Consider the following 17,700-nt stretch of genomic DNA (forward strand, 5'->3'; position numbering starts at 1 on the left):
CACGGAGGGTGTTGGAGGGGGCGTGCCCAAGAGGGCACAGCAGCCCCACATCTTCCCTCCGATACCTTGCTCCATGTATCACTTCCATTAGGCCCTTCTTGAGTTATGCCTGAAAAGCAAAGCCATCTATTGCTGAGATCACTCCTGCTTTTGGAACCTGACAGATCAAACTGCAGATCAAGACTGCAAATCCAAGTGGCCTTCCCCTGGGAGACATTTTCACACAATGCAATGATGACTAATTAGTAATGACTACTTGGGCATCTAGAAATGTGCCAGTATCTCTTAACTATTATAATTGTTTTGCTGGAACGGAACCAGGAGGTGACCTGTGATGTCACAGAAAGATAGATGTCTTTGTCCCCTGTTCCTGACGTAGAGTTCCTAAATCCCTTGTATTTCCTGAGAGATGCGATAGGGCCATCTTTTATTCTTTGTAAAAATTTTTAATGTTTATTTTCGAGAGAGAGCACGAGCAGGGGAGGGGCAGAGAGAGGAGGACAGAAGAACCAAACCAGGCTCTGTGCTGTCAACACAGAGCCTGATGTGGGGCTCGAACTCACAAACCCTGAGATCATGACCTGAGCTGAAGTTGGATGCTTAACCAACTGAGCCACCCAGGCACCCCACATTTTATTCAAATGAGGAACTCTTGGCAGCTTCTAGCTAGCTGCAGAATGGGGGCTGCTTATCAGAAAGACCAAGGCTTGATTAGAAACTTGGAACTTTAGCCCTACCCCCAACCTCTGGGGAGGGAAGAGGGACAAGAGGTGAACCATCACCAATGGTCAGTGATTTCATCAATCATGCCTACGCAGTAAAACCCCATTAAAGAAAAAAAAAAAAAAAGAAAAAAAGAAAAAAAAGAACAAAACAAACCCAAACTGTAGGATTGGAAGAGCTTCCTAGGTGCGGGGTTGGGGGGGTGTGCCCAGAGAGGGGGTGAAAGCTCCAAGCACCCTCCCTACCCCCATAGCTGCAAGCAGCTCATTTTAACAGTCCTGCACTGCTGTGCAAAGTGAGGATTGCCTGGGTACAGAGTAACAGCTTTCTTTTTGTTTTGTTTTGTTTTTGGTGACATTGAGAAGGAATTGAACATGCTGTATTTAAAGGAACAGACTTGGAGCACAACGACCACTTTCAGAGCTGACAATTTTGTGACGAGAAAGAACCAGGGACCTGATCTATCTTAAAATTTACACTAGATCAGAAAATTAGACTCACGTTTCTGCCTATCAACTGTCTACCTTTTATGCTTCTCTCAAAATACATCCATGATGATGAATACATTTTTTAAAGTTCGTCAAAGTATTAAAAACTTCTATTGTTAAATGCAGACAATGAAAAAAATAGTAAAACTAATATTTGGTAGACTGTAACTTAAAACATTAAAATCACTGAGAATCAAGTGTTTCATTTGTGAAAAAAAAAACAAAACACAGTGCTTGCCTTTTTTCCTTGTATGACACAGAGCAAGCTTCCTTTCTACACCTTGGCAAGTTGTCTGACTCCCCAAGCTTGGATTCACCTCCAACACTTTATCATTTGGCCTTTCAATGTTACAAAATACCTCCAGGAGTCCCTTTAACGTGAAGTTTGCTACCAGTGTCCCCTCCTCTGGGACATCTCCATCTTTTTCCTCATCGTGTCTATAAGCTCGCTTTTGCTCCTTCTCTGGCTGCGTATCCAGTCTCCAGAAAGCAAGTGTCACCATTCTCTCATCACCTGTTTCTCCCACGGTTCCACTCGCATCCTAGCATCCTATTCAAACGTCACTTCCAACCTTATCACGGTCGCTTACTTGTTGCACTTTCCTCTTTGTTGCTTGATCCTCCTTTGTCTACTTTTGTAAAATGTCATGTGGGTTTATCCCTGGGAGGCTAAGAGGCAACACAAGTGCACCCTTGGCCACCTGTGCGTGAACTGAGATGTGCCACGACCCACCACCAGACTTTCAGTGACAGTTGGTCACTAAGTATCGTGTAGGGATTTGTGGACAGGAGAGCTGGCAGCAAAGTTGCTACTTCCTGCCATTACTCACAGTTAACACTTTTAGTAACTGAAATGTGGACAGTGTTGCTGAGGAACTGCTACCTTGAGCATTGAAATCCAGGCATAGCAAGAACGGCCCTTACAACTGAAATCTGCACACGGCAAGAAAAGCCTGCACTTGGCACTGAGAACTGCCAGGTCCCCACCTATCCCTCCATGCATGGGACTGCAATTTAATGCAATATGAGGGATGCTACTGCCTGCACCCTGGTGATCCTTTGAGGGCTGAAACAGCAGAGGAAGTGACTTAAATGACTGCTATGAAGTACACCTCTGAAATTGATTCCATTCGCTATATAAGAAGAAAGGGGGGAGGGGGAAGGTAGCAACATAGTTTCAAATCCTGTACAAGTACTAGCAGTAATGACTTACTTTTGGCCTTCGCAGTGGAAACTACTGCTAACCTGTGTTCTCCTTTCTTAAAACTCTCAATTATGTTCCACACATAATTCAAAGTCTTTAATGGATACATTACTCCATCCGCTAATATTGTAGATTGTCAAAAATAGGTCAGGGTAAAACATTTTGGTCTTCTGAAAACGGGACCTGTTTGCTCAGAATTTTGTTAATCGAAATGAGTTTACAAAAACTAAATTCATTCTTTTTGTACTGGAAAGTATCATAAAACCAGAAATGTCCTTTTTTGTATACCAATGATCCCACAAGGAAACAATGTAAAAATGAATTTTTTTCCTGCTTAAGACTACACAGTTCTCAGATATTCTAGCCTCCTTAAAATACAGTTTCTAAACTGGAACGGAGAGATGGAGGACAGGTAAACTTCCCTATCAACACGGAGTAAAACCCAACATGCAACGTGGCCCGCCCACCCACGTCCAACCAATGCGTAGCTTCCAGGCAGCATCTGAGTACCTCTCAAGTATGTACCACCAAGGCTGACGTGAAGAAACTCCCCCCAGCAAAATAATTCTAAGCAGATATAAACTCCTATCATATGGCAGGCAACAGTCTAAGCATTTACATATATTAACTCACTTAATGCTGACATTTGGGTAGATATTATTCTCATGTATAAAAAGATGACAAAGCACAGAAAAATTAATGTGCCCAGGGTCAAACAACAAGCAGCAGAAACAGGTGTCAAACCCAGCAGTCTGGCCCAAGTCTGTGCTCTTGACCCACACGGCTCAACATGAAAAAGGGGGATCATAATGCACAGGTGGGGCAGGGGAAAACCCAAGGAAACAGAATGAAGGGAACAGAAGAAAAGTCTTAAAAAAAACCAAAACTATAATTCACATTATGAGATAAAAGAACAAAGAATGCTTAGAATAAAATGGAAAATGAAAGCTAAAATAAATACTTGATAAATGATTAGACAAAGAATCAAAAGAATCTTTCCCCTAAAGTAGAACGAAAACACAAACTTAGAAGATCACTGGAAGGGTTTCACAATCTAACAAAAATTCCAGAATTAGATCACTGGAAGGGTTTCACAATCTAACAAAAATTCCAGAATTAGAACGAAGAAAATAGGGAGAACTTCTCAAATAAAATTTGCCAGAACTGAAGAACCTGCATCCTTCTAAACACCCTAATTAAAGAATAAAAACAGGCCCACACGAAGGCATGTTATCATGGAATTTCAGATCGCTGGGTGAAGAAAAGCTTCCAGAAAGAAGGAAAGGGAAGGGCAGTGACTTCTCAGTGGGGAGAGGAGGCAGCAAAACAGAGAAGCAATGCCTACAACATTGTCGGGACAATACCCATCAGCCAAACTAAAGGCAACTGCAGAAATGTACGAAGTTCTCAAGTTCCCCTTCCTTAGAAGATACCAGAAGACGGTACACACCAAAGGAAGGCATAAGCTAAGATGTAGCTATGATGTAGATGGTATAGAAGACACAAGGTGACAGCTGCATGACAGATCTAGGTTGGAGCAGAAAAGTAGAAGCTGGTTAAAATGACATAGGTCTAAGGAAAAATCAAGATATACAAGGAAAATTAGGCACACAGGAAAATAAGGGTGATAATCAACTCAAGGAAAACCCAAAAGCTGTATCACAAAGGAAATTTTATCAGAGTACAACTAGTTTGACAGTGATTGGTATTTTAACAATCATAATGTATAAACACTGATTCTTGATTTATCTAAACCCAGGATACAATTACCTGGAAGGATGAGGAAGGTATGCATTAAATCTCCAATTATCATAAAAGGAAGGCAATTTGGGCTCAAAGTCTAAATTATCATCAATAAACAGCAATCTTAATACATAAAAGTAACTTCTCAATCTTTTAGTCCTGAGTTTTTAACCAAGAGGATGTGTTTCTTTGAAAATTTTTTAGTTCATGAAAGAATTTTTTACAAAAAGAAACCAAAAGAAGATCCAACTGTATTGTGAAATCCCAAGTCTGCATCCCTTTCTCTTGGTTCTTCATATACAAAGATGCTGCTTAGCGTGTTCTGCTCTTCATTTTCTCTCTTGTTCGTTTTCCAGGTCTCTTCTATGGAACAAGAAAATACCACATGTGGTCACACAGCAGCCTGATCTTCTGCCCCAGGGAAAGGAAGGGAGCAGGTGGGTGTGGGATGGGAGAGGAGGTGATCCAGCCCCTCATGTGACCCCTTGGCTCACTTACATTTGATCCTTTCTTTCCAGGCCTCTTCAGGCCCTTGCCATGGGCTGTCTTGGCCCGGAAGCTGGATACATCATCGTAGCTCTCACGAGTGTTCCACTTGGAGCCTTTCTTCTTTCCACCAAAACCAAACTTCTGGTTTTTATAGCGTCGCTTAGCACTGGGCCTGGAAAAATGCCGGCTTACAGGTCACCCACAGCACTGCAAATCCTGATGAGTCTTACGGCCTACGACTACCCCTAGTTTCCTGTCTAAGCAAAATCTCTTTAGATACTACTGTTACCCAGAATCTTATCATTGGCCCTACTTTCTTACTCTAAAAATCCCCCAGGCAAGCACATCTACTTATGGTTAACCATTAGAGCAAGAAAACAAAGCAAGAACTAGGAAGGGTTTCACATACATTTTGTGGCTCACCTCTTCTCTCTGAAGAGATTTCTATTTTAACTAATTTTTGCTAGATCATCCTCAGTTGTTTCTATTCCCTTCAAGGATAGTACATGCAATTAACATTCAAATATAATAAATTTTAAAACTGGTCTGCCTGCAGGAAATCTCAAATTCAACATATCCCAAAATCACATGCCATCTCCCTTCCTAGACTGGTTTCACCTCCTGTATATAGGCAATGACTTGGTGGGGCACCTGGTTGGCTCAGTCAGTAAAGCATGCGACCCTTCATCTCTGGGTTATTCGTTCGAGCCCCACGTTGGTGTGGAGCCTACTTAAAAAAAAAAAAAAAAAGCAGTGACTTGAGGCTGGTGGAACTACATCTTTTCAGCCACCAGGCTACAAACCTGGGAGCCAGCCTTGATTATTCATTCCTTCGTTCACTCTCTACACCCAACACAATTACTGAGTGCTGCTAGTTTAACTTCTTGAATATTTCTTCAATCGGTTTTCTCTTCTCTGCCCCCGTTACCCCTTTTGGGTCATTATCATTGCTCTCTGGACTTTTGTAATAGCCCCCTAATCAATTATCCTGCCCCCCTCAAGTCCATCCTTTATAAGAGTACACTTAATTTTTCAAAAACATGAATATGACCTACTCATAATTTTGAGTAAAGCCCTCAATGTCTCCCCAGTGCCTACTGGATAAAACCCAAGTTTCTCAACAAGGCAAACACTGTCTCTGTGACTTGGCCCAGGGCCCCCTCCAGCTACATTTCACCCTCCTTGCCCCACACCGCACTCCCAGTGGCACCAAATGCTTGCTCTTCCCTCATACACAAACTGCTGTTCTCACCTCTATGCTCTCACTCTCTCGTGTTCTTCCTTCTTGCCAAAACCAGTGTCTCTCCTATTCTCCTGGTTCTTACTCATCCTTCAGACTAAGCTCAGGTGGTACCCTCCTCCAGGGAGCCATCCTCACGCCCTCATCACCAGACCAGGTCAGCTATTTCTAAAATGTGCTTCCACACTACTCCCTCAAATGCCTTGATCATAGCATTCATATATTCTACAGAAATTATCATTTCCCCCAGGCCTGGGGTCTAGGGATGCATAAAGGTGAACTAAGAAGAAAATAATAATCTTTGCCATTAACCCTTTTAATCTGCAAAATGGTATGAGGTGCATACAATTTTCTCATTTTCATAGATGAGGAAACAAATATTCAGAAAGGTCAAGTAAAACTTGCTCAAAGCTGCCCAAAGTGGCAGGCTCTGGACCTGAACCTTCAGTCTACGCTGTGAGCAACTTTTACTGAGCATCCACTTAAAATGTGCCAAATCCTTAAATCACCCTACTTTAGTTTTTTTGGTTTTTAGTTAATTAATTTTTTAAAGCAAGCTCTGCACCCAATGTGGGGCTTGAACTCATGACCCCCAGGTCAAGAGTCCAATGCTCTACTGACTGTGCCAGCCAGGTGCCCCCTAAACCACCCTACTTTAATCTCCCAAGACTGATACGGCTAAAAGGACCCATCACATGGGCCGGTAAGCCCCGGCTGCAGGCAGCACTGTGCTCTCTCAACTCGAGGCCACTCCTGTGGAACTCGCTGCCGTGCCCGAGACTCGCTTGCCCAGCACCCATCACAAAACCAGACAAAAACCCTTCATACCCCTTCTTCATCTGTTGGCCTTTGGCTCCTTCCTTTGTTTTCCGTGCAGCAGCTTTCTGATCCCCCTCAAGGAAATCCAGTTTATCAGAAAAGCCTGGGAGGGAAGAGGTACTTTGATCAGCACTGACACGTTCATTTTAAGAAGAGCTTGAGCTTCGAAAGAAGGTTGTTACTTGCTAAATTAACTTTAAGAGATACATCTTGTTCCCCACACCGTCCCCAAACCTTAGGCCCCGTGGCTGCAAATCAATCAAGGCTCCAGAGCAGTATGTGTTCAAATTAGCAGCTACCCCTGCTCCCTATATCCTTAGGACAGAGATATACTGACCTTTCTGATATTTCTTAATGGCGTTCATCATATGTGTTTTCTCTCGCTGCCTCTTCTGAAGAACTTCTGTTTGCACCTGGACATGAACACAGGGCCGTCATACCCACTCCAGACCACCGTTGTAAGCGCCTACATGCTTTCGGCAGCAACGATGTGCTAACACCACCACCACACATTTACATGTGCCAGAACTATGCTAAGGCTCTAAGCATATTCTTACTTTATCTTCTCAACCACCCAGTGAAGTAGAAATCCCTATCACCCCTGAAAAACTGAAGCACAGAGAAGTTAAGCAGCTTGCCGGAGTCACACAGTGGGAAAGTACGCAGCTGAATTTACACCCAGGCAGTCTGCACTCTTACCCCATTCCACCATCCTGCCTACAAAATCACGGCAAATCACGTCTAGGTCTACACCCAATTCTCTCCGTTCGTTATATGTGAGCAGATTAAGTGTCAAACCCACTCCGTTATGAGGCATGAAAGTACCAACAGAAACAAACAATCTCCCAAAAAACATAAAAAAGGCTGTAAGGACAAAAGAAGATGCCAATACTCAAAGGCAGGGTTTCTCAATCTCCATACTACTGATAGCTCGAACAGGAATCACTCCGTGTTGGGGGGTGGACAGCCTGCCCAGCGCGCTGTGGGATCTTTAGCAGCCTCCCTGCCCTCCGCCCACTAGATGCCAGTAGCACACTCCCCATGGAGATGTGACACTAAAAATGTCTCCAGATGTTGCCGGATGTTGCCTGGTAAGCCAAATTATCCCCAGTTGAGAATCGCTGCTATGAGGTTTCTTCAAGTTAGCAACGGTGAGCTAACAGGCCCCAGTGACGTTTTCTTTGGCTCTGACAAATTAGATTCTGTTACACCAAATGCCCATGTCTTTGAGCTGGCCTCGGCCATCGACCACCAGATCAATCCAATAAATACGCAGCTGCCCTTCCGCACAGGACAGGACACTCATCTACTCTTACTCTGCTGAGGATCCGGCAGTGAAGTGACTCCCAATGTGGACAGCAGCTCGGCACCCCGATCACAAGCGTTTATGTCCAAAACGCGGACAAGGTCCGAACACTTCTGCTGACCCTCCTCACACTCCCTTCTTCCCACAACCCTGACTTCAATTCCTGTCATCGTGTTTCCTAAATAACCATGAAATAACAAAGAAAAACCAAAGAGTTTCATGGTATGCCTGCCCTTTTTTACCTGAGGTTTTTTTCATGTTAGAACTCAGACGTTCATAGTTCAAGCACACAGGTGCCATTTTTCCCTCTCAGTTGGATCACAATAATATGGTTCTTTCAAGGACTTCACATCACCTAGGCCAGTGATTCTCAAAGCAGGATGCATTTCAGAATCATCTGAGAAGTTGGGGCGTGACGGGGAAGGGAAGAAAAAACACCCGGATTCCTAGACATTCTGAAGCCCAGAGATCTGTTTTGAAAACCCCCCCCAGGTGATTTTGCTGTGGTCACGTTGGGACTTCACTGACCTGGACTCCCCTCTTCACTGTACAGATGAGCAAATGGGGCCCAGTGGAATGAATGAATCGCCTACAGTTACCATGCTACCCCTGGTGAGACCCTGGTGTCAAGGGAAGATTGTGCTCGTGGATACGAGCACATACTCCTCACAGTGAGATAATAAACACAAGACAGAGCACACACAGGGCACGGAAGCAGACCTGACCCAGTCACCCCAGCCTGACAAACACTCGGCCTCATCCCGTGCGCCCACATCTTCCTTCTTACCTTCTTCCCGTATTTCCTAAGCGCTCGCAGTTGCTTAGCCTTTTCAGACTTTTCCATGGCGGCCTGTTTAGCCTGCAGCTTCTGCCGAATCTGAAACACAAAATATTGTCAGCTCATGTTAAGTGAATCTGGGCTGACCACCACGTAGGGTGTGCTGGAGCAGGGAGCACATCTTCCCGGTTCTGCAAACTGGAGCTCAAAGGAATCTTGTAAGTCCTGTTTCATACATGAGGACAAGAGGCCCAGAGGTTGAGCACTTTGTCCAAGATACCAAAAGTATCCATGGTGGACCTGAAAAGTGACCTCCCCACTCCCAGTGTGCTGTCCCAGTGTGCTGTTTGTTCCGCTATGCAAAACTGCCTGCTTGCCATTCTCCCAGGAGAAACCAACTTTTCCCCAACCCAACTGTCTGCAGACTAAGGTCAAACCAGCATGCAGCCTCAGTGCCCTTCTCCGATACACCACATGCACATTAAAAACTCAAGCAGGTACCAGGTACCTAGCCTTTTCCATCAGACACACAGATTTCAGTCAAGGGGTAAGCACGTGTCAGTGTGAGTGTACAGAGGGGTGTCCGAGCTCGTCTCTAGATTAGCTTCCCCAAGTACCACTGAAACAAGAGCTCCCTAAAATCCAGCTGGAGACCCAATAGGACTATCGGAATATATCTTGGGATTAAATTTTGACAATTCTCTTCCTCCCAGAGTTAAATGAGGATCAAGTTCTATGTAACCCTAAATTATACTACATTTGAGCTATATGTTAATCCCTCATCTTACAGAAAACTGATGCCCAGAGAAAAATAATTGTTTACAAGTTAGAGCACCGCCCCTTGGCAATGGCTGGACAAGAAGTGTGTTTTTTCTATATGCCATGCCATGACCACGCCAGCTAAGAAATGCAAAAGGCCATCTTGATCTCGGGACCACAGTTCTTACAGTACTTCTCCTCCCCTTAAATGCTTAAACTAGGAAAAAATCATCCTTCTATTTATCTAACTGGTGGTGACTGGCATGAGCCTGAAGTAGGCAATCAAGACGATAATTGTCCTCTGACAACCAATTCCCTATTATTGGGCTTAGTTCTTTTTATTTTCTTCTAAAGCTCATTTATTTATGTTGAGAGAGAGGGGAAGAGAATCTCCAAGAGAGGGAGGGAGAGAGAGAATCCCAAGCAGTCAACCCAGGGCTTAAACTCAGAACTGTGAGATCATGACCTGAGCCGAAATCAAGAGTCAGACACTTAACCCACTGAACCACCCAGCAACACTGTGGGCTTAGTCTGTTTTAAATTACAGGAGATAAGCCAGCTGACTACACTTAAGTATAAAACCTTGGCTTTCCTGAGAAAACCTTTGTTTCTTACCTTCTGCATCTGCTGATCAGACTTGGCCATCTCTGCAAAATAGTCAGTGGGCCTCTTGGTAGGGACTTTGAGCTGATGGAGCCGGGGTAATATGGAAAGCACAGCGGCCTGGGCTTGCCGGTAGCTGAGGATGTAGGACAAAATGTGAAATAAGCGAAGGGAGAGAGACCTTCCACTCCCTCTCACTTGCCTTATCCATCGAGGATGACCTTGGAGTTATCCAGGGGCAGAAAAATGCTCAACATCTGACCTCCACCAGCAAGAACACACACACACTAATGAAAATGTAATAAAGCTTCATTAACTTGGTATCTAGGAGAGATTTAACTGTATACTCTTTAAAGAGGAAGGGGAGTTCTGCTACAAATAAATTAGTTTAAGACAGTGACCACCCTAAAAGTACCCCTTAACTTAAAAACTAATACCAACTGGGGCACCTGGGTGGTTCAGTCAGTTGAGCGTCCGACTTCAGCTCAGGTCATGATCTCACACTCTGTGAGTTTGAGCCCTGCGTCGGGCTCTGTGCTCAGGGCCTGGAGCCCGCTTGGGATTCTGCGTCTCCCGCTCTCTCTGCCCCTCCCCTGCTCATGCTCTGTCTCTCTCTGTCTCAAAAATAAATAAAAACATTAAAAAAAAAGAAAACTAATACCAATCATGAATTCTTATGTAGTCCTTCAAAAAGGTCATGTAAGAACCTTCTGAGGCAAGTTTCTGTTTAACTGAAAACACACAAAAAACTTTAAAACTGAATACCTCAAAATAAAATTTAAAAATAAAATAAATTAGACTTTGGATTATAACCGGTGGACCAAAGGGCTCTTTTCTCAACCAGGAACAATCTTCTAGAGCTTTTTAGTAAAAAAAGAAGCCTTCCTACTCACTCTCAGGCTTATGACAATTTCTGAGGACTGCAGGCTCACTGCTTCTCCCACCTCCCCCCTTTCTCGAACAGGGCCCCCCCCCCCCACCTTCTCCCACTCTTGAAAACAAACATACAAACTCATCTCCCGCTGGAAGTCATCTTCCGGATCAAAGGCTTTCTGATCCTTGTTCTGAGGGGTTGACTGAGATCCACTGATTTCCGGCACGGGACCCAGGGTCACATCAAGCCTTTCAACCCATTCCAGATCCCGCTTGAATTCAGCCAAACACTGCTTCAGGCCACTCTAGGAAATTCATCAGACACTGAGCCTGTATGAAGGACACAGGCCAACGGACAAAGCACTAAATAAACCCCAACATCCGGACCTCCTGACAATGCCCAGGCTGCGTCTTCCCTGGGACAAGAACTCAGTCCGCCAAGCACAACTGTGCCTTGGGAGCATTCCCGTGTCCTAGGACCCCCCGGCCAGGCGCCCGAGCTCACCACGTCGTTCACAGCTTTCTTCGGCCCCTCTAGCACCACATTGAGGCCTGGCTTCAGGAGCCCTCTGGAAAACGCATCCTGCAACTGCAGGGTACAATCGGCAGTCAGCACCGGGGGAATGAGGACCCTCTCCCGCGCCCAGCCCCGCGAGCCCGGCCGACACCTACCTCCCTGTCGGTGACCAGAGAATCATCAGAATCCGAGTCCGAACCTGACAGCGGGGGGGTGTCCATGTCGCAGCGAACGTGCACGTCCGCTCTAGTCGAGGGAGCCGGGTGGCCTGAGGCCCGCGCGGCCGGAAAGGGGCGCCTCTCGCTGCTGCTGCCTGCCCCCCGCCCCCTGCTCGCACGCCGCGGCCCCACGTGGACCCGAGCCCCACCAACGCCGACTGCCGGGTGCCTCGGCAGAACTTTCCCACCGGGACTTCCGCTTCCGGCCGCATACCCACACTTCCGGTTTGCCGTTGCTATAGGAACCGCTCCGGCGTCCGAAAGAGCCGGGTTGCTCGGGACCCATAGGAGTTCTACTCCTGGATACACGCGTGGTCTGGTGACCCAAAGAGAAGACGCCAAAGGTGTGAGCGCGTAGTTGGGGGTCCTCTGGAGAAGCAAGAAGCCTCGAGGGAGCGAAGGAAAGGGGAGAAACAGCTGCCGCGGCGGAAGGGGGTGTGGGGGCCGCTGGGGGTGGGGGGGGGGGCGGAAACGGAGGAAGGCTCTGGGGGCGGGGCCAGGGGCGTGCTCGGGGCGGGGCGGGGCGGGGCGACGCGCGGCTCCAAGCTCACCGCTGCGCTCCTTGTTCAGCAAACTCTTTGCCGGGTACCATGTCGACCGTGGTGGCTCAGTCGCTGCATGTTTTTGGTCTTCGATCCCACGTGGCCAACAATATCTTTTTCTTCGATGAACAAATCATTATATTTCCTTCAGGAAATCACTGTGTGAAGTACAATGTGGATCAGAAGTGGCAAAAATTCATTCCAGGTAAAAAACCTTTCCATCCCTACGCATGCGTTTGACCGTGCCAAATATAACCCCATAATCCCGACAAGACTATAGAAAGTTAAGTATTTTGGCCAACTTAAATATACGTATAGTTTTATAAAGGTAGAAGGAGTACACGTCCACCTGCATTAACAGAGTAACCACACATACATCGTTAAAATCACATGTAAAATGATGTTAATTTAAAAGTACTTTTTTCCCCCACTGATTTAATGGAAAAAAATTTATTTTAGAGTCTCTTTTCATGCCTCTGCAATATCATTGTCTTTGTCATCTCCAGGGCCACTTTTTGAGTTGTTTAGCACAGCTTTCCAGAGTTCGGTACCTTCATTACATCACATTTTGGAACCGTGTATGATGAAGGCCCTGGAGGTTTAATCGCAAATCACAAATAACCGTTTGTATAATGTTACATTTGTGTTTGTTCACACTGGTCCTGTTAATGTTATACCTGATTTCCACAACTCAGTCACTCTTTTTCCAGTCTTTATTGCATTCAAAATGTTTGATCTTGACACATGCCTACAAAATAGTGTTCACTGCATATATCTAATATCTAAAGAACTATAATAAAGCGAAGGTCCATGAACGCACCACGCAGGGTAGGAAATAGAACATTGCCAGCTCCAGTGTTTCTCCCTGATTTCGTTCTCACCAGGCATACTCACACCCCATCCTGGATATTGTAATTACTCCCTTATTTCTTTATATACTTTTACCATGTATATGTGTGGCCTTATAGAAAATAGATCTTTGTTTTTGCTATTTACCAAGTTTTATAAGTTTAATCATGGTTATACGTATGCCAAGACCTTCTTTTGTTTGACATCATGCTTTTGAGACTCATACGTCTTAATATATATTAACTGAGTCGTTTTATTGCTATATGGTGTTCCATCATATGAATGGAATGCCCCAAATATATTTATCCATTCTAGTGTGGATGGACATTTGGGAAACAACAGTTTTTTGCTTTACAAAGCGTCCTGCTGTAAAGTTTCTTGCATGTATGTACGCTCATCCACTTGTGTGGGTTCTCCAGGGCACATGGCCAGGACTAAAATTACCAGGTAATTTTCCTTATGGAAAGATTTTTGTTTTTTCCTTATGGAAAGAGAAGCCTCGGTGTCACGACTCTCTGTGCAAGAATCCTGCTACAGTATGGGGTGCCTGGGTGGCTCAGTTGGTTAATTGTCCGACTTCGGCTCAGGTCATGATCTCACGGTTCGTGAGTTCAAGTCCCGCGTCAGGCTCTGTGCTGACAGCTCCGAGCCTGGAGCCTGCTTCGGACTCTGTGTCTCCCTCTCTCTCTGCTCCTTCCCTGCTCACACTCTGTCTCTCTCTTTCAAAAATAATAAAGATTAAAAAAAAATAATAAAAAAGAAAGAACCAAAAGATAGGAGGAGACTCATGCACGAGGTGAACTTGTTTCAAGGAGGTGGCCGTCATCAACTAGGTGTGCAAAGGCATTTTACAAGCTCTGCAATCAGCCAACATATATTAAGCACCCATTTGGTGCCAGTCACTGGTGATTGAATGAGTGGATTGCATGAGTGAATGGATAAAGAAAACCACGGCCTGTGCTCTCTAGAAGCTCTCAGTATTGCCATGGAGACAAGTGTGTTTTCAAAGGAGCAGGACTTGGAAATGACCAGGATAGATGCTATGCCAGCTACAGCCCAGGCACGAAAGCACAAAAGGAAAGAGGGAGAAGTTTTCCTTTGCCTCCCCCAGGCAATCTCATCTATGCCCCCAGTTTCAACTTCCCACGGTGACTCTTACCTCACGTCTGCATTTTCAGTCCCAACCTCTCCTCCGAGCCTTAGAATCATATCCAGTTGTCCACTAAATCTCTCTACCTAAATGTCCCACAGTATGCACCTCACACACAATATATCCAGAACTGAATTTGTCATTTCCTTTTCTTCCCTCTCTTCCTTAAGACCCTACCTCGCCAGATTGTCAAATGCATGATAAAGCTACAATTACAAAAATAATGTAGTGCTGGTATAAATATCCCCAAAACCCAGTTATATATATGTAGATATGTAAATGAATTGAATATATCATAAAGGTAGCATTAGGAGGAATCTGTGCTGGGACAACTAGTTAGGTATTTGGGAAACAGGAATCAATCTAAGTCCTTACTTCATGCCCCGAGATGAAGTAAAGACTTTAGTGTAAAAAAAAAAAAAAAAAAAAAAAATGAGGGGCGCCTGGGTGGCGCAGTCGGTTAAGTGTCCGACTTCAGCCAGGTCACGATCTCGCGGTCCGTGAGTTCGAGCCCCGCGTCGGGCTCTGGGCTGATGGCTCAGAGCCTGGAGCCTGTTTCCGATTCTGTGTCTCCCTCTCTCTCTGCCCCTCGCCCGTTCATGCTCTGTCTCTCTCTGTCCCAAAAATAAATAAACGTTGAAAAAAAATTAAAAAAAAAATGAAATCAGAAAAAACTAGAACCAAATAAACATGAGTAAAAATAAAATCTTTGGATGGGCTGTTTTCCATAAAAAACAATGGACATACTCTTCGCCATGACCCCTAACTCCCTCGGCCTATGTTCCTTCCCAGCTGTCACCCCTACTCCCAGTCACCAGACGTCAATCATTGCTTGTTTCTCTCCTTCCCCTGCCTCACCCAGGCAGCCACTGGGTCCTACTTGGCATCTCTCTCATCTCCCCATCCCAGCCTTCATACCGCCTGTCACTGCCATCCTGTTTTTGAAATTATCTGCCCACTGGTTTCCTTCCCTCAAGGTCTGTCTTCCACACAGTTGCCAGAGGGATTTTTCTACAACATGCGTCTGACCCTTCCAAAAATTCCTCTGTGGCTTTTCATTTGCCTCTGTGGTAAACTCCAAACTCTCGTGGCTTTTCATTTGCCTCTGTGATAAACTCCAAACTCTCATGCAAGGTCTCCAGCAACCCCAAACCTAGGGTCTTTTCCAAGGCACGGCCACTTCCTGAAGCCCTTCCACAGAGGTCCTGCTGCTGGACAGACTCCCTTCAGCTTGCTGGGAAACACAGCACAGGGCCCAGGGCATCACTTTCTAGCACTTCTCCGCTGCCTTGCTCACCGTCCCTGCCCTGGGCTTGAATCAGGGCGGACTTTTGCACAAGGCACAGTAGGCACAGAGCCCAGGGCCCATGATACTTTTAGAGACCCAAGAAAATGAGTATAATAATACTAAGTCCAGTCTGGATTATATTCTTTATACTAATGCAGTCGTAAGATATAATTTTTACCAGCTTATTTTTTAAACCACTTTATTAATTTTTACTGTTAATGGAAGAAGGGACCCACGAAAATCATAATGTGGGCCTGATTTCTTTTCCCAAATAAAGTTCTTGCCCCTTCATCTTTGCCTCAGCCTTTGCTTTCTAGACCACAACTTTTATTCTCGTGCTTGTTACCTCATAGTTGCAAGATGACTGCTCTATCTCCAGGTACCACTGACACATTCCAGGAAAAGTTGGGGTAGAATGCATCCGTCTCTGGTTTTCGAGAGAACACAAGCTTTACTGTAAAGCCAGTCCAGCAGACTGGCCAGATTCACACAGATGACCTAACTGTGAGACAGCCTGGGGCCCCCAGCAGTCGGTGTCTCAGCCTTGAAAATAGAGGGGCGCTGCCTGCTGGCTGCTCAGGGCATGGAGACCCACCCTCTTCCACCCGTCTACACCCACGTATGGTTTCCCTGGGCTCACGTGCGATGCCCCAGCCACACTGTGCCCTTTTTCACATGCACACCTCTGCTCTTCCTGCCACCTGCCCCACCCTGCACTCTATCCCACCTGTCCTCCCTCTGGCATCGTTCCTTGACTTCTCCTCCTACCTCAGCCTCTGCGAGGTACCTGTCCTAGCCATTTTCCTAATACCCCGGATATGGCAGGGCCAAGGGACTGCAGGGATTGACAGTTACCTGTTTCTGTGCCTTTTCTCCCATGTGTCAACCTTGCCACCACTGTGCCCGGTACATGTCGAGTCACGGTGAAAGCATGATCTGCCCTCATTATCCCCCTTTACCTCTGTTCGCAGGCTCAGACAAGAGTCAGGGCATGCTGGCCTTGTCCATCAGTCCCAATCGGCGATACCTCGCCATCTCCGAGATCGTGCAAGAAAAACCCGTCATCACCATTTACGAACTGTCATCCATCCCTTGCCGGAAGCGCAAAATCCTTAATAATTTTGACTTCCCCGTTCAGAGATTTATTAGCATGGCTTTTTCTCCAGACTCCAAATACCTGTTGACTCAGACATCACCTCCGGAGTCAAACCTTGTCTATTGGCTGTGGGAAAAACAGAAAGTAATGGCTATTATTAGAACGGACTTTCAGAACAATGCTGTCTACCAGGTACCTCCCAACATAACAAGTATCGTGCAAGTTTTAAAACTAGTAAGAGCTATCTTTTACTGAATGCTTTCTGTGTGCCAGGAACACTGCCAGTTTCTTAACATGCATTTTTTTTTGAAAAGTTCTTTTTTTTTTTTTCAAGTTTATTTGTTTTGAGAGAGAGCATGAGTGGGGAAGGGACAGAGAGAGAGAGAGAGAGAGAGAATCTCCAAACGGATAGTCCAGAGCCTGTTGTGGGGCTTGAAATCATAAACTGCGGGATCATGACGTGAGCCCAAGCCAAGAGCTGGATGCTTAACCGACTGAGCCACCCAGGCGCCCCTCGTAATATGCATTTTTAATTTTTTTTCAACGTTTTTTTATTTATTTTTGGGACAGAGAGAGACATAGCATGAATGGGGGAGGGGCAGAGAGAGAGGGAGACACAGATACGGAAACAGGCTCCAGGCTCTGAGCCATCAGCCCAGAGGCCAACGCGGGGCTCGAAATCCCGGACCGCGAGATGGTGACCTGGCTGAAGTCGGACGCTCAACCGACTGCGCCACCCAGGCGCCCCGTAATATGCATTTTTAAATTAATCTCTCAACAACCATATATGGTCTGCATAATTATTATCCTTGTTTTATAGATGAGACAACTGAGGCTCCAAGAGGTTGAGTCACCCACCCAAGTATCACACAGGTAGTGAGTGGCAGGGTCAGGAGTCTCAGACTCCAGTACCCCTCTTCTTTACCCTGGCCCAGAACTGCTTTCACAGGCCCAGCCGATGAATTGATAACTCACTTTGTCTTGCTGGTCCTGTCTTCTTCCTAACAGCATTGCT

The 17,700-nt window shown here is 45.7% G+C and overlaps 2 protein-coding genes across 3 annotated transcripts in view; one reads left to right on the forward strand and one right to left on the reverse strand.

Annotated features, from left to right (window-relative positions):
- Positions 1 to 4,070: 4,070 nt before the first annotated feature.
- On the reverse strand, positions 4,071 to 11,808 carry EBNA1BP2 (EBNA1 binding protein 2). Its single transcript, XM_043574642.1, has 9 exons — positions 11,698 to 11,808; positions 11,531 to 11,614; positions 11,161 to 11,330; positions 10,165 to 10,288; positions 8,800 to 8,889; positions 7,044 to 7,119; positions 6,716 to 6,809; positions 4,657 to 4,819; positions 4,071 to 4,521 (listed from the first exon to the last, which is right to left on the reverse strand). The coding sequence occupies exons 1-9, from the start codon at positions 11,761 to 11,763 to the stop codon at positions 4,471 to 4,473; spliced, it is 918 nt and encodes a 305-aa protein (XP_043430577.1). The 5' UTR covers positions 11,764 to 11,808; the 3' UTR covers positions 4,071 to 4,470.
- The window catches only part of CFAP57 (cilia and flagella associated protein 57), an 80,362-nt gene continuing 74,361 nt past the window's right edge, over positions 11,700 to 17,700 (forward strand). For both annotated transcript variants that reach the window (XM_043574639.1, XM_043574641.1), the window contains exons 1-3: positions 11,700 to 12,104; positions 12,331 to 12,507; positions 16,561 to 16,877. In XM_043574639.1, coding sequence (XP_043430574.1) covers positions 11,762 to 12,104; positions 12,331 to 12,507; positions 16,561 to 16,877 — 837 coding nt within the window. In that variant the 5' untranslated portion in view covers positions 11,700 to 11,761. The remainder of the gene's footprint in view (positions 12,105 to 12,330; positions 12,508 to 16,560; positions 16,878 to 17,700) is intronic.

This window comes from Prionailurus bengalensis, chromosome C1 (genome assembly GCF_016509475.1).
Source record: "Prionailurus bengalensis isolate Pbe53 chromosome C1, Fcat_Pben_1.1_paternal_pri, whole genome shotgun sequence".
In the NCBI taxonomy this organism is placed as follows: Eukaryota; Metazoa; Chordata; class Mammalia; order Carnivora; family Felidae; genus Prionailurus; species Prionailurus bengalensis.